The following is a 14493-nucleotide window of genomic DNA, read 5'->3' on the forward strand; positions in this document are numbered from 1 at the left end:
TTATGTCGACGACGATCGATTAATCTAACGCAACTGTTGAAAAAAAAAGAGAAGAAATAATGATGACTAAAAGTACGATAAATGCAGCGAAATTCGTAATATGGAAATTAGGATCGATAATTCTTCGTATTGTGAGCAGAAAAAGACGATGAGTATTTTCACCTGCAGAAGATGCATCATCTTCATCATCATCATTCGTCTGGTGATCAATTCAACCTAGGTCTAGGTACTCGAACTCGAGTTACGTGCATCATTACAGTTACACAGTCAAGTACCTATATTCCATGAAATTTGGTGTATCAGAATATAATGAAGTTTAATCTCATTGTATTAGTTAAACCGGTTTGTTGTATCGGTGTACCAGGGAATGCATTATATAAAAGACTTGTGGTTGAATATCAAACAATCACCTCCAGTGAAATAAATCTTATGAAATTTTCACACAAATTAAGGGCATCTGTATTCTTATCACACATATTTTGAATGAGTATTCGTATCATCTTCTCGAGATTATTGTTCTTGATTCGAGTGATGTACGTATAATTTGATTCCAGCCAAATCGAATTTAGATTATACTTACACTTAGGGACTGACCAATACTGTAGGGTTACATTTAGAGAGCAAAATATTGAGCTATATAGAAAATTGTGACAATAATATAGAATCGTATTACCTTTATGAAAAAAATGTAAGTAAATCAGTTCACAGCTACAAGTAGTATATTATTCTCAGCATGCGGGCGACCGAACTCCGAACAAAACAATGGCACATTCACTCGAAAATGCATCTGTCATCATCACAAAACAAACGCCATATTGCCTTATCTCTAAACGCGACAGTATCTCGAACAGATAAAAACTACATAGCACTTCGTAATGAACGAAAAAAACCAAGAAAATTAAGGTAAAAATAACAACAAACACAATAAATTAACAATTAAAAACACGAGAACTGTACGCAGAAAAGTGCAACGATCAACACTTCAACTAAACTCCATACTCCAATCAACCGTCAATTACAATACAAACAGCTGTAAAACGAATCCGATGCGCGCGCACGTATCTCATCAGAGAGTCAAAGACCTCGGCCAGCAACTGTAGGAGATGAGAAACCACTTTTTTTCTGTACAGACAACCAAACCAATCCTCTTACGGCTCTCACCATGATTCAACCGAAACCGATGTCGTTGTTCAGGCCATTCTTCGACATTAATTTTCCATCTGCAGAGTGTATTGGGATATGGACAAGGGTACAGTTTCTGAGCTATCTGTACTGGTCCTAGGTTCTGAGAAGATCCATAAGTTGGAAACTCAAACCCTTTCCGAACATATAGAATAGGACTAAAATTATTGTTGCTGTCGAACGATAACCGTACTCAAGCAAAAAGAAAGATGGTACAAATCATCAAGTCTGCTCAATGCTCCAGGAAGTTCGTCACTTTACTCGTACGATGAGAAGTGTCTCGGTTACAGAATATGAGCTATTGAGCCAGTTTAGCTTGGAGCTGAGTTCTGAGTTGTAAAAATAAATCATCAGATAGGCTACAGAATTAATCACCTTTCGACAGAAAATGTTGAAAAATTGTACGTTAAAAAATCCAAAGACTGGAATTATAAAAACCGGTCAAAAATTTAATTAAATTAATAATAATCGTTGTGTAATATAAACTTATCAGTCGAGGGAACTTGATTATTTTAATTTTGGGTATCTATGCTCACTTGGAACGGAACCTAGATAAGATAGGTAATTCCTAATTTTTTAGTTGTAAATTCGCGAGTGTTCATTTTAGATTTTATTGAATACAGTTTTAGGAAATTGACATTGCCATTCGGTTTCTATTCTAACATCGTCTTCTTCCGATTACTCTCCGAACATATTCGATTCTACTCGCTGCTTTTTCATGCAACATAAAAATTAAAGGACGTGATACAATACAACAGAGCATTACTTTTTAGTTTTTTTATAAATTCTAAACACGTCGATTCATTTAAATGATTCGACGACCAAAGGAAATTGAAACGTAAAAATTACTTGTGTTTCCTTTTAAAACATTTTCATAAGTGAATTATGTCATCGTTGCATTTCATTTCGAATTGACTACTTATTCACGTGTATCCGGTAGAAAACTACAATAAAATTGATAATAAGACTTACGTTATTCAGAAATACATATATTAATAATAGTTTTTTTTTCTTTCTAAATAATAACAGATGAAAAACATACAAAATTTATGTTACAATATCACACGTTGAATAATAAATAACACCGAACAGAAATAATTATTCTCTTGGTTTCAATCCTCGGTCGAAATTCGATTAAGTTTCACCTAATTTCCAAGTATTTTTTGAATTTCTTTTCCACATTATTGAGTATACTTAAAGGAAGTTTATCCCATCCGGTTTTTTTAGATTCTTCCAAACGATTCTGTAATGCAAAAAAAAAGTATAAACCTAGGGGGAAATGTTCGGATTTATAATCAGGTCTGATAAGATCTATTCTGATCTGGTCAGATCCAATTAGGTTTCCCCTATTTGATATAATCAGATCCGAACAGATATAATTGGATCGAGGGAATATCCGGATCTGTTCAGATCCAATCATTTTTCACTTGGAAGCTGAAGAAATATAACAGCGTACACTACTAACCTTTAAGAGATCGATATCTTTGTTCAAAATAGTAACGTTCGTGCATATTTGAACATTGCTATACCCACGAGAATATAAAAAATCGATTACTGTCGTAAGGTGTTTTAAATCTTGGTTAAATGTTCTCGAATACTGCGACATAAGATACTTCAACAATTTCACATCAATTTGCAGTTTTTCAGCTAAATATTCTTCCTTAGTTTGATCCGGTTTCAATAATTTTTGCTCGTGTTTCTCTTTATTTTTCAGTCTATAATAAGAAATCAAAGCTATATTGTACCGTTATGAAACTGAAATTACTATTTGCATAAACTCAATAACTTACTTCTGGAGAAAAATTAGATCCTTTCTGTCTATTTCGCTACTCAGATCTGAATTAGTGCGAGACGCGTTTATCAATTTTTTAATAGTTTTCAACGTACGAGAAGTAAACCATAAATTATTACGAATAGACTGGCGACTGATTCCATAATCTGTGAAAATATTTAAATTAAAAATTGACTGAAAACAACGAGTAAATCGACACATTTGATTTTCTATTACCTAATAAGTGTTTGAACAGAGTTGTCAGATCGTTGAAACTTCTGTTCAACAAATACCGATATTTCAAAGATAGATCAACGGTTTCTGCTAGAGAACACTGCAAAACAAATTTTATTGTAAAAATGGAAAATTTTCTAAAAATAATGTATTTGATACAATGGAAAAAATCACTCTTACTTGAAAAATATTGGAAAAATGGATCAAACGGTTTCCTTCGGGAATTTTATCTCGTTCAGCTTTAAATATACAGGTTACTTTTCGAAAATAACGCGCTTCTAGTGTCAGCAGAGCAAATGTGTCACTTTTATGTTCCTCGTTGAATCCACATGCAGTCAATTCGTGAAGTTTGTGCTTAATTTCTCCTGTAATAAATAACCAAATTATTATGCGTTGAAAACCGACATTACATAAAGATTATCTTACCATCGTCTAGTTCGAGAATTTCGATGCTCTTGAAAATACTCTGTTCAGAAATTCCATCATCTTTCAGGATATCTATTCTTTTCATAGTATCGCAAATATTTTCGTGAAACAAGTATGGATATTTTTCGTACAGATGTAATGCTTCGATATCGGAGAATTTGAAGGCTTCGGTGATTTTTCTAACACAGCGATCTTTGTAAGTTGTGTATTTGATTGTAGAATCGGCTGTGGAAGGCGAGTTGTCGTGACATTCTTGGATTTCGTATTGGCTGGATATCAATTGGTTTGGGTCTGGATGTGTACCTAAATCATCTGTTTTCACGCAGTAGCATCGGCTTGGTGAACTTTCAATTAATCGATTGAGAACGATTGATGATGAAGGATTACTGGCAATATTTTGTTCAAGAGGAAGGTTTGAGAGCGTGTTCGGTTTGAACCGATAACGACATAAATTTAGCCACGTTTTGCGAAACATTGCGCCGTATTGGTAAATGATTAGTACAGAGTGTCTATCGATTTTGATTTCTGGGGGTAGAATCCATAAACTTCGAGAAATTTCATAAAATTTTCAAAAATTCTCCGAAAAAGTTTCGTTTTTGAAAAAAAAAATTGAATCTGATAAGAGCTGATAAGAAAAATGTTGTTGTTTTTGTTTTTGGCTTTCATAACAAATGAAGAATGCAGGCAGCATTTTTTCGAATCTTATCAAAGTTTTTTTTTCTATTTTTTGCGTTATCACAAAAATTCAAAGGCGACGGCGAGGAAAGGATTAAAATTTCTCAATTTCAGCGAGATTAATGCTTAAATAAAAGTTTTAATAATTGTATCAAAGATCCCAGACTCTCAGAGTCGAAGACATCTTCTTCCATGCACTCAAGTTCTTCAATCTCCGTCTCTCGTGTCCTAAACAGTGTTCTCTTCTGCGATCTCGTCTGCGCGGTTTAGTACTATGCAGGTAGTTGAATAAGCATTGTTATTAACCAATTGTTTAATCGAATCACTTTACGATGTTCTTAAAACCACACCAACGCTTCATATTCTGCCAGCGCTCGAGTTATTCGACCTTATACTCGATCATACGTACCTATTGTACAAACGATAACGACTCGTCGAAAGAAACTCACTCTGACATCAAGTTACCAGATATTCCAACTACATGTTGCATGTCAGCTTGTCCAAACTGCGTTTGGATCGAATATGCTGACGAGTTGAATAAAATTTTTCGCGACGGTGGTGAAAAATCAGAACAAATCATCAAAGAGAAAATTACCGACCCAAACATGAAAGCTTTTCTGCTTATGGAATTGAAAATATTGAAATTAAAAAAATCGTAGCGTTATATCGAAGAAAGAGTAATCGTTAATAGACTTTTTATTCGCATTTTAGGTGGCAAAAGGATTAATATCTCATTTACAATCGCACGGATTGACCGACGATATTAGTTTGACATTCATCGAAGAAGTTCACGGTAGCAATGCAAGTTTCATAATATCCAGTTTGATTTGCGACGCGTTGAAAAACGATGCTAGCGTTCTATTCCTCACCTTTCATAATCCATTTCAACACTACCAGCAGCTGTGCAGTAAATTAGGCGTGAATTTGAATTCTCCGGCGTATAAATCGAAAATAGAGAACATAAGTCCTTTGAATTCATGTATCGAAGAAAACTCCAGCGACGAATCAGTTTTGCAAAAAATCAGTAAAGAAACGGATGATTTTTTTCGTAAACATCGAGAAGATAAGATGTATTTAATTATAGACGATATAAGCTACGTATTAATGCTCTCGAGTTTTCAAGACTGTTCGCGATTTGTAAGATATTACGTATATCAACGATCATTGTATCCCAATTTGAAAGTTGTTATTTGCAGTCATACGGTTCGAGATGATAAAGAATCTGTCACCATCGCTAATTATATCCGAAGTATATGTAAATTCATTATTAAATTGACTCCTTTGAAGTCGGGTTTATCTTCGGAAGTAACTGGACATATGGAAATCATTCGCAGCAGAGGATTCAAAAGCGATGTTACTAATCATAAATATTTATTGAATCGTAAAGAAATTGTATTAAATCCTTTGGTTATTTAATTTCAGATTCTATGTTTTGTATTCTGTCGTTTGTTATATTTTCCTTTTGAAACTTGTGTTATTTCATCAAACTTCAAAGGCCATATTTTTTTATTGTGATGTAATTTTGTTCAAATTGAAATTAAAATAAAAAGAGTTTTTGGAGATTAACGAGATTATTATTATTATTATTTTGAAGATCTATTCATTAAAATTTGAAAACATTTCATAAATTCACGAACATTTTTAAATTTTTGAAAAATCCCTACTCGATGTTCTCGATTCTTTTATGTAGATGTAGGCATCAAACGTTGACATCGCGAAAGGTGATTACATGACCTATCAAAATGATGAAAAATTATGATCAACTTATATGTACGACGTACGTTTCAGATAGGTAAGTGGAATAGATATATACAGATACTGATACTACACATAATAAAAATTGACAAGGCTACTTGAATAACTCTAAATAATTGAATATAGCTGAGAACTTTGACACATAACGATAGTTATTTTCTTCTCCTTCCTCCACAAACATCAGTCCCAACATCAGAACACTTTCTATAGTACAATAAAGTGTAATAACGCCGATCAAGAATTCCAGCAAACGACCTAAGAAAACGATTATTAAAATTTCAAAACAAATATTCGAATCATCAAGAATTAATGTACGTAAATAATAATTCTTCTTACGTGGGACACTGACTCTGTTTTCACTCTCCTTGGTATTATTCAAATCATTGAAATTCCTGTTGATCTCCAGTTTCTCCTCCAACAAAGCAATCCGGAGGGATTGATTCTCAATTTCGCTTCTAAAATAATCGAAATTTCCTGCAGATAATCAAAAGTTTAAATTACTAAACTTCAATTTATCACACAACTTTATTATTTTTTTCGATTTTTTCCAAAGCATTTAATTTCATATTTTCTTCCGAGTTTTTTCAATATTAATTCTATCAATATGGAAATCAATCAACATTTATATCATACTGCAGTGCAAGTTTACAAGAAAAAACTACGAATATAATCATACCTTCTTTGAGGTCACCATTTTCGTTACTTTTACTATTTACGGGACAATTTTCAGCACAACTGCTAGGCTTAGGTTTATCTTTATTTGCAGGTTTAGTCGCCTTCGAAGTGGAGATTAAGACCGCTGTGGTTGTTGCAGCTATCTGGTGAGCTTTTGCAGCCTCTTTTTTCTTCTGCTGTTTGTTCTTTTTTGCTGAAAATGGCATGATGTATTCTACTGAACGGAAATCAACGATAATTCACAGATGTTTATAAGACATACTCGAAACAAGACTGTTGAAAAAATACTAGAGTTGATAACTTACGATGAGGACTTTCATCTTCATGAAACCTTTACTGATGAATAAATCAACACGAAGTCCTTTGATGTCTAAGGAAGAAATGACTCTGCTAATGAATTCATGAAACACTGGAGATCAATTGGAGACTACACCGTATAATTTTTAAAGCTGAATAATTTATTAACAACAGAATTATGTATAAAAAAGTTGAACACCAGATTCATAAAAAGGTATCTTATGTGTTATCACCTGGCTGATTGTGATGTAATTTTGTTCAAATTCAAATTAAAATAAAAGGAGTTTTTGGAGATTTACGAGATCATTATTTTTTTTATTGAAGATCTATTGATTGACGTAAAACATTTATAAATTCAGTATTCACTAAGATTTTTAAATTTTTGAAAAATCCCTCCCTACTCGATGTTCTCGATTGTCGATTCTTTTATGTAGGCATCGAACGTTGACATCGATTTTCAGAATCGATTGACGTTATTTATATTTGCCGCAATTTCGTTATCATTTTCTGTTTCTTGTTGAAAATTAGGATAATTAATTCGGATATTTTTATATTTCTTTGTTCTGAATTATAACTTACAGATACTCAAATGAAAGTAATGAATCATTCAAAACATACTCTTTGATAATCTGCAAAATCTATTCGAATCAAACTATTTATTTATAAAACTTGATTATCGTCAAATTTTCATCCTCAGCTGCAACATTTTACTGATCTCTAAAATTAAAAGTATTTTTCGAAGTCCGTCCGTCACAACATCACGAATACCAGTATGTCTCTGAGTGAAGATTGTGAATTGCAAGAACTCGTGAAACAAACCCTGGAAAAGTCCGGTTCCTTGTCAAAAATCCGAGTAAGTATCTATGTATTTCTTCAATTGACCATAAGGATTGAATTATGATGTAAAACTTCATCGAATTTCAGGCCGAATTACGTGCCAGTGTTTTTCTGACATTAGAAGAAAATGGATGCTTTCAGGTAATCGTATATTTTCTCACATTATTATGTATCCAACTTTAAACTCATCGATTAACTCGAAATGTTACAGAACACTTCAGCACAAAACACCAAATTAGAGAGCTTTGCCAAGACTGCCGATGGTGTTCTATTGATATGTTTGATACGAGAATTTTTCGAATATTTTGGGTTATCATTCACAGCATCTGTTTTCGATCCTGAATTAGCTTCGTACGGTGTTCATTGTGATTGTAAAGATCGATCCAAATTAAGCAATCAACTCAACGTATCATCCAATGGAGATGGTCAGTTTTCAAATTTGTTTTCAGAGGTTTTTTTTCTGGTGAAATATTGTATTCTATTCGGAAAATATTTTACAGACTTCGATAGACCTCTTCTGAGTCAAATGCTCAAGATAATTCGTAATATTCAAGGCAAACCGACAAATCAGTCGATTAATTCGGATACCATCAAAGTACGTTGTATTTTAGTTCATCGATATTCTATAATGTTCATTTTAAATATCTCGTTTATTTCGCCAGGAGTCGAATCTATCGAATTGTAAGTCATCGGACACCTCTACGGAATATCTTCCTTTACAAAGCGCCAGAAATATTAGTCACGAAGCCGAATCGAAGAGAAAAATTAAAATCGACGACGCAGATGAAAACATCTTAACGAAAAATGAAAAAGTCTCAGACCTCAAAGGGTAATCATTTTATTTCTAATATTTTTTAAAACTTTTAACGGTGTTTCCAATAAACAGAAAACACGTCTATTGTAGAAAATCACGTCAAGCTGCGAGTGATAAAAATACTGAAGTAACGAAGTTTAATTTTTCTTCACTGGAAGATTTACCACCTTTAACGTCTTCGTTTACATCATCTAAAAGTAATTCCAGTTCTTTGAATAAGTCTAAGCAAATAAATATGCTGAAAGCTGCCTTGAAAGGTTTGTTATTTTTATATTTTACGTATCTTCATCAGCATTTTAACCCTGAATTTTTACGCAGATACGATCAACGATGGTGAAAATTCTGTGACCAGCGATGATGATAAAAACGATACTCGAGATTCGAGTAAATTGGACGATAGTATAGTAGAAGAGTCTCAAATTACTGCCGAAGATGCTTCTAGCTGAGATTACAGTTTTGCCAAAGGTACTTAGCTGGTATTATTGAAGAAATATTGCCCGATGAGATCAGAAAAATGACCATATCTGATTGGATCTCACAAGGGAACCTGTTGAGGTGTCCACCTCCGATTTGAACGCGACCGCGATTTTTGGAAAGAGCACGTTCTAAAACCTCCAAATCCAAACTTTCAGCTGCCCAAGTGAATTTCTCGATTTTTGAAAATCCAAAATTGACTATTTTGGTGATTTATGCTTTTTTAAAAAGTACATACTTGATCAGTAAAAATGTTCAAAATAAGTCCTAAAACTGATATTAACCCCCCCAAATCCAAAATTGGCAATTTCCAGCCATTCTGGAGCCTCCAGCGCTATTTTACAATTTCTCCAGAATTTTGAATTTGCTCCAGAAGGCGTGAATATGAAGTTGGGCAGCTAAAAATCGAGTTGTGTGTTATACTCGACCTGTTTAACGAATTTATCCACATTTGAGCCGATTCTGGAGGGGACACCTCAAGAGTGGTTTTTTGACCAGCTTTTTTTCAAAATAAAAATATCCAAAAACCAAAAATTCCTCGTATGTGATAAAAATTTTGAAATTTGCGCGAATCGCTGTATTTTAAACACAACAAACCCCCTGAGGCAGAGTTCCGCCATTTCCAGCCATTCTGGAGCCTCCAGTGCGATTTTTCAATTTCTCCAGAATTTTCAATTTGCTCCAGAAGGCGTGAATATGAAGTTGGGCAGCTAAGAATCGAGTTGTGTGTTATACTCGATCTGTTTAACGAGTTTATCCACATTTGAGTCGATTCTGGAGGGGACACAAGAGTGGTTTTTTGACCAGATTTTTTCATAATAAGAAATCCAAAAAAATCAAAATTTTACCGTTTGCAAGAAAATTTTCGAAATTTGTGCGAATCGCAGTATTTCGTCATGAACTAACCACACGAGAGCGAATTTCGCCATTTCCTGCCTTTCTGGGGCCTCCCTTTCATTTTTGGATAATATTTTTATTATGAAAAAAGCTGGTCAAAAAAACACTCTTGAGGTGTTCCTCCCAAATTCGACTCAAATGTGGATAAGCTCGTTAAACAGATTGAGTATAATACACAACTCGATTTTTAGCTACCCAACTTCATATTCACGCTTTCTGGAGCAAATTGAAAACTCTGGAGAAATTTTAAAATCGCACTGGAGGCTCCAGAATGGCTGGAAATGACGGAACTCGGCCTCAGGATGTTTGTTGTGTTCGAAATACAGCGATTCGCGCAAATTTAAAAAATTTCCTCACAAACGGGAAATTTTTGATTTTTTTGATTTTTCAATTTTGAAAAAAGCTGATCAAAAAACCACTTTGGAGGTGTCACTATCAAAATCGGCTCAAATGTGGATAAACTCGTTAAACAGGTCGAGTGTAATACACAACTCGATTTTTAGCTGCCCAACTGCATATTCACGCCTTCTGGAGCAAATTCAAAATTCTGGAGAAATTGAAAATCGCGCTGGAGGCTCCAGAATGGCTGGAAATGGCGAAATTTGGATTTGGGTGTTTAATATCAGTTTTAGGACTTATTTTGAACATTTTTACTGTCATGTGTACTTTTTTTAAAAAAAAGTATAAATCACCAAAATAGTCAATTTTAGGTTTTCAAAAATTCGCCAAAAATCGAGAAATTCACTTGGGCAGCTGAAAATTTGGATTTGGGGGTTTTTGAACATGCTCTTTCCAAAAATCTTGGTCCCGTTCAAATCGGATGCGGACACCTCAAGACGTTCCCTTGTGTGCTTCTCATATTTTCTCAGATCAAAGTGATCAAAACTGATCAGATTCGATAAAATCTGTTTGAGTAGATCAGATCCAGACGATCTCTGAATCAAATTCACTTCGATCATGATCAGATCAACATGTGGATCTGATCAGATGCAATCATTTTCCTATCGGAATGATTTTTTTTTTTAATTTCGGTGTTTTATCATTTTTTATTTTCAGGTTTAATTTGCACATTCATGTTGGAATTTTTGACGAGATGAAAGAGTGTTACTGATACAAATTCAAAGCTCACTTTCGTATAAATTTTTGAATACTCACTGCAGACAAGAAGTCACAATTAATTTATAGACCTCATTTAAATTAACGATTGTAAATAATCTTTTACGAAACGATGTTCATCGTTGGATGATTGAGACAGAATTGTGTGAAATAAATTTTATTTTAATCAATGGAGTTTTTCTTTATGTGAGTTTAGAATCTTTATAAAATCATGTCTGATATTGAATGAAAAAAAGCCAGTACGAATTCATTTTTCTACTGTATAATATCTCTGGATATTGAGTACTCGATTACAGAAGCACATTATCAATAATGCTTTCACGAACGAAGATTAAATCAAAAAGGAAACGAGTTAGTATTGAACATTTTATTAAGTTTTTTGAAATTACTTTGTAATCACTATGAATAATATTTCACAAATTATCGTCAAATAAAAATTTGTCGAAGACAAAAATATAAGAAGAATTGAAGAAGGAGGGAAAATAATTACAAAATCATAAGCATCTAAGTCGAATCGAGTCGACCGAAAATTGTACAATAAGCGTTCACTGTTCGTAGGTAAAAATGATAAAAATTACGTAATATATTACATTGGACACATTTCTCGAACTTTTTCATCAGTTAAAAACAAGGTATAATATAAAATTGTAACACTATTAAATTAGTGGGTTGGGGGGGGGAGGGAGGGGGCAGAGAATAATAATTTAAAACGTATAAAAATAAATTAAAGCAGTTGGAAATTTCATTTATAAATAGGATTGCTTCCTCGTGCTGGATTCTTGCGCGGTTCGGTGTTACAAGATGTTTTCATTAAGGAAACAAAAATACATAACTCGTATCACATGTAGATAAAGAAAAAATGATCTGGGGCTGAATTCATTCTGACTAGCTACCAAATATGTTTGTTCATTTAAAAAAGAAGAAAAAAAAGGGTACTAAGCGTTTTATGTATTGCAAATACATGTGGAATGTTTGATTAAGGTATACAAGAAAAAAAAACCAGGGCCGCATAAAAATTACTCGTTTGGTGTGATCATTTCGTTGGATTGTACGACGTAATCTGCGACAACGTCGTTGGTACTTGCTGGTGTGAAATTCGCTGCTGGAGTATCGGTGATCATAATAGGTTGTTGAGATGTTTGATTTGTGAATACACTGGGAGTCACTCCTCCTCCTATTAACTGAGCGGCGCAGGTAGACGTAGGAACGGTGATGGGACCAGCTCTCTGTCTAGATTTTTGACCGGTTACCACTTGCGATGTGGTCTGATTCGATTGTTGAAGAGTGACCGGTGTAGGAACGATATTGGACGCGCACTGCGGTTGCTGTACCTCGATTACGTCGCTGTAGCCGTTCAACGATATACCGTTTACCATGCTGACGGTGTTATTTAACGCGTTGGTTATCTGCATTTGACCTCCGGCCACTCCGTTCGTTGGCCATTGACTTATATCGAAAGTAGCTGCCGGCTGAGTATTCATATCTGAGATCTGTCTCACTTGAGCGTCCAACTGACTCCAGTACGCTTCGCTGGGAGATACTGTATTCATACCGGGAGGCGGCGCCGTTGCTTGGCCGGTGTATCGGAAGTACGGATTTTTTAAATCTAAACAATTAGTCGATCTGGTATCGGGGAAGCCTTCTATCATTAAATCTATAGTTACGTCGTAGCTTTGGCGCGGGTTCGCTTCCAAGGTCACTTTGCCGACCAGCTTTTGATCGACTTTTGTAAATATAGGCGTATTCAGAAGGCATCTCACTTGATACCAATGTGTGAGCGGTTCTGTGGGCGCTGTCGATAGCCATACCGTTTGCGTACTTCCGATAAACGCCACATCGAACCAGAATGCTAAACCGTGTACGGTGGCTGATTGTAAGACGGTGAACTCCAGCGGGATTTCGATTTTATGCAGATCGTTTTCGTCGGCGTCGAGAAAATTAACCGTATGACGGACCGACTTCGCTGTACAGATTCTTATATCGAATGTATCTACAATAGGTTGTCTGAAATACTCGGCTATGGCGGCGTCGTGTAACGGAGTCAAGTCGATATTATGAAAATGCGTTTGTAACCAAAAACTAGCTTTCGTCGTTTGTTCCATGAATAGAGCTTCGTCGGTGAAAGGCGCCACATGCAGGTCTCCCAGCGTCGGAAACATTTTACCATCTCGTTTCAACCATTTCTTAGCGTGCAAATACGTTTCTAGCATACGTTCGTTGTACAACATGTAACCCATCGGTTCGCTAATAATCACATCTACTTGCTCGGGTAGCTCGATTTCTTCCACTTTACCAGCCACGACGATTATCTTATCGTTCAAATAATTGAAACCGACCAGCGTTTCGGCGTGTTCGGCCATCGAGCTCGCTTCCACAGCGTACACTCTGGCCGCTCCGGCTTGGGCGGAGAAAAACGACAGAATACCAGAACCGGCACCCACGTCTAGGATTACCTTATCTTGGAAGTCTTTGGTGTTATACAAAACGGCCTTTTCGTACGTACTCGTTCGAATGTAATCTTGTAACATGTTCTGTTGTTGCGATAAATATCCGTAGAATTGAAAATATTGCGTAGCCGACGACTCTTCCGTTCTGTTGGAGAATTTCGATTTGAACTTGGACGCGTTATCTTTGGCCTTCTGTACGATATTATTAAAATATTGCGAATCTTTAGCCACTTGGAAATACACAAGGTAACAAGTGTTATCGGGGAAATTGAAAACAAACCCTTTGTTACCGATTCGGCAGGAAGACACGAGTTGCGACAGCGAGTAACTGAATACTTTACGAATTTCTGGCGTGTCGTTTACGTCTTGTTTGATGCAAAAATGCAAACCGTTCGCGTTCATTTCCAGTATTATACATGGTTGTTTATACTCGTGCGTTACCGTCCCGTTCGAATCTATCGATTGGAATTCGTTCAGCTGGAATACTTGACGCATTCTGAGGTTCCGAAGCGGCGATCTAGATAGTAATATTATCAATTATTATACTTGTTTCGTACAACGGCATTAACACACAAATCAATCCAGCATAACGGTCAGCATTCCATCGCTTCTCAATATCACAAGGGGTCTTCGACGGCAGCTACTGGTGCGATTGATCACTTACGGATTTTTAACGAATATTTTACAAGATCGAGCCGAATTAACGATAATTAAATGTGTTTTTTAAGTGTAAATCACTAAAAATAAAAAAAAAATAACAAAACACCGTTCAATTACTTTGTGCTTCCACATGAGTCCAAACGCACAAAAAAAGGTACCCATTCTTGAAAAACTAGAAGAAAAATCGTAACTTCAGTAGCGCTCCAAGCGGGAAAAAAAAGAAACTCGTGTAA

At 35.2% G+C, this 14493-nt stretch overlaps 6 protein-coding genes across 8 annotated transcripts in view; 2 read left to right on the forward strand and 4 right to left on the reverse strand.

The window, feature by feature from the left end:
* LOC135841416 (dual specificity tyrosine-phosphorylation-regulated kinase 2-like) overlaps window positions 1-995 on the reverse strand; it is a 54713-nt gene extending 53718 nt beyond the window's left edge. Inside the window, exon 1 of the mRNA XM_065358361.1 lies at window positions 674-995. The gene's annotated coding sequence lies outside the window, so the exon portion shown is untranslated. The remainder of the gene's footprint in view (window positions 1-673) is intronic.
* A 1155-nt stretch (window positions 996-2150) lies between these two features.
* Window positions 2151-4238, reverse strand: LOC135841417 (uncharacterized). The gene is made up of 6 exons (XM_065358362.1): window positions 3614-4238; window positions 3368-3552; window positions 3191-3287; window positions 2973-3120; window positions 2648-2897; window positions 2151-2425 (listed from the first exon to the last, which is right to left on the reverse strand). The coding sequence occupies exons 1-6, from the start codon at window positions 4086-4088 to the stop codon at window positions 2324-2326; spliced, it is 1257 nt and encodes a 418-aa protein (XP_065214434.1). The 5' UTR covers window positions 4089-4238; the 3' UTR covers window positions 2151-2323.
* A 92-nt stretch (window positions 4239-4330) lies between these two features.
* LOC135841420 (uncharacterized) lies at window positions 4331-5854 on the forward strand. Its single transcript, XM_065358365.1, has 2 exons — window positions 4331-4568; window positions 5000-5854. Exons 1-2 carry the CDS (start codon window positions 4563-4565, stop codon window positions 5702-5704), a joined length of 711 nt encoding a protein of 236 aa, XP_065214437.1. The 5' UTR covers window positions 4331-4562; the 3' UTR covers window positions 5705-5854.
* LOC135841421 (uncharacterized) lies at window positions 4967-7399 on the reverse strand. Of its 2 annotated transcripts, none has more exons than XM_065358367.1 (4): window positions 7024-7399; window positions 6720-6932; window positions 6380-6517; window positions 4967-6298 (listed from the first exon to the last, which is right to left on the reverse strand). In XM_065358367.1, the coding sequence occupies exons 2-4, from the start codon at window positions 6922-6924 to the stop codon at window positions 6138-6140; spliced, it is 504 nt and encodes a 167-aa protein (XP_065214439.1). In that variant the 5' UTR covers window positions 6925-6932; window positions 7024-7399; the 3' UTR covers window positions 4967-6137. The 2 variants fall into 2 exon arrangements, with proteins under 2 accessions (XP_065214439.1, XP_065214438.1); XM_065358366.1 differs by having other exon boundaries at window positions 6720-6935.
* A 92-nt stretch (window positions 7400-7491) lies between these two features.
* On the forward strand, window positions 7492-11323 carry LOC135841418 (centrosomal protein 43-like). 2 transcript variants are annotated; one of them, XM_065358364.1, is made up of 9 exons: window positions 7492-7610; window positions 7713-7868; window positions 7940-7993; window positions 8064-8277; window positions 8353-8447; window positions 8515-8681; window positions 8757-8923; window positions 8985-9131; window positions 11094-11323. In XM_065358364.1, exons 2-8 carry the CDS (start codon window positions 7788-7790, stop codon window positions 9110-9112), a joined length of 906 nt encoding a protein of 301 aa, XP_065214436.1. In that variant the 5' UTR covers window positions 7492-7610; window positions 7713-7787; the 3' UTR covers window positions 9113-9131; window positions 11094-11323. The 2 variants fall into 2 exon arrangements, with proteins under 2 accessions (XP_065214436.1, XP_065214435.1); XM_065358363.1 differs by having other exon boundaries at window positions 7551-7868.
* A 182-nt stretch (window positions 11324-11505) lies between these two features.
* Art4 (arginine methyltransferase 4) lies at window positions 11506-14393 on the reverse strand. Its single transcript, XM_065357508.1, has one exon. The coding sequence runs from the start codon at window positions 14093-14095 to the stop codon at window positions 12170-12172; it is 1926 nt and encodes a 641-aa protein (XP_065213580.1). The 5' UTR covers window positions 14096-14393; the 3' UTR covers window positions 11506-12169.
* Window positions 14394-14493: the final 100 nt, after the last annotated feature.

This window comes from Planococcus citri, chromosome 3, assembly GCF_950023065.1.
Source record: "Planococcus citri chromosome 3, ihPlaCitr1.1, whole genome shotgun sequence".
Classification (NCBI taxonomy): Eukaryota; Metazoa; Arthropoda; class Insecta; order Hemiptera; family Pseudococcidae; genus Planococcus; species Planococcus citri.

Excerpts from the sequence above, each read along its gene's own strand:
- LOC135841417 (XM_065358362.1), bottom strand. The coding sequence starts at position 4,088 with ATGTTTCGCAAAACGTGGCTAAATTTATGTCGTTATCGGTTCAAACCG. Across the intron at positions 3,288-3,367 it reads ATTTTTCCAATATTTTTCAA|TGTTCTCTAGCAGAAACCGT; the intron begins GTAAGAGTGATT and ends TTTGTTTTGCAG. Across the intron at positions 3,121-3,190 it reads TCTGTTCAAACACTTATTAG|ATTATGGAATCAGTCGCCAG; the intron begins GTAATAGAAAAT and ends ATATTTTCACAG.
- LOC135841421 (XM_065358367.1), bottom strand. The coding sequence starts at position 6,924 with ATGCCATTTTCAGCAAAAAAGAACAAACAGCAGAAGAAAAAAGAGGCT. Across the intron at positions 6,518-6,719 it reads AAATGGTGACCTCAAAGAAG|GAAATTTCGATTATTTTAGA; the intron begins GTATGATTATAT and ends GATTATCTGCAG. Across the intron at positions 6,299-6,379 it reads AAACAGAGTCAGTGTCCCAC|GTCGTTTGCTGGAATTCTTG; the intron begins GTAAGAAGAATT and ends TCGTTTTCTTAG.
- LOC135841418 (XM_065358364.1), top strand. The coding sequence starts at position 7,788 with ATGTCTCTGAGTGAAGATTGTGAATTGCAAGAACTCGTGAAACAAACC. Across the intron at positions 7,869-7,939 it reads GTTCCTTGTCAAAAATCCGA|GCCGAATTACGTGCCAGTGT; the intron begins GTAAGTATCTAT and ends ATCGAATTTCAG. Across the intron at positions 7,994-8,063 it reads AAGAAAATGGATGCTTTCAG|AACACTTCAGCACAAAACAC; the intron begins GTAATCGTATAT and ends GAAATGTTACAG.
- Art4 (XM_065357508.1), bottom strand. The coding sequence starts at position 14,095 with ATGCGTCAAGTATTCCAGCTGAACGAATTCCAATCGATAGATTCGAAC.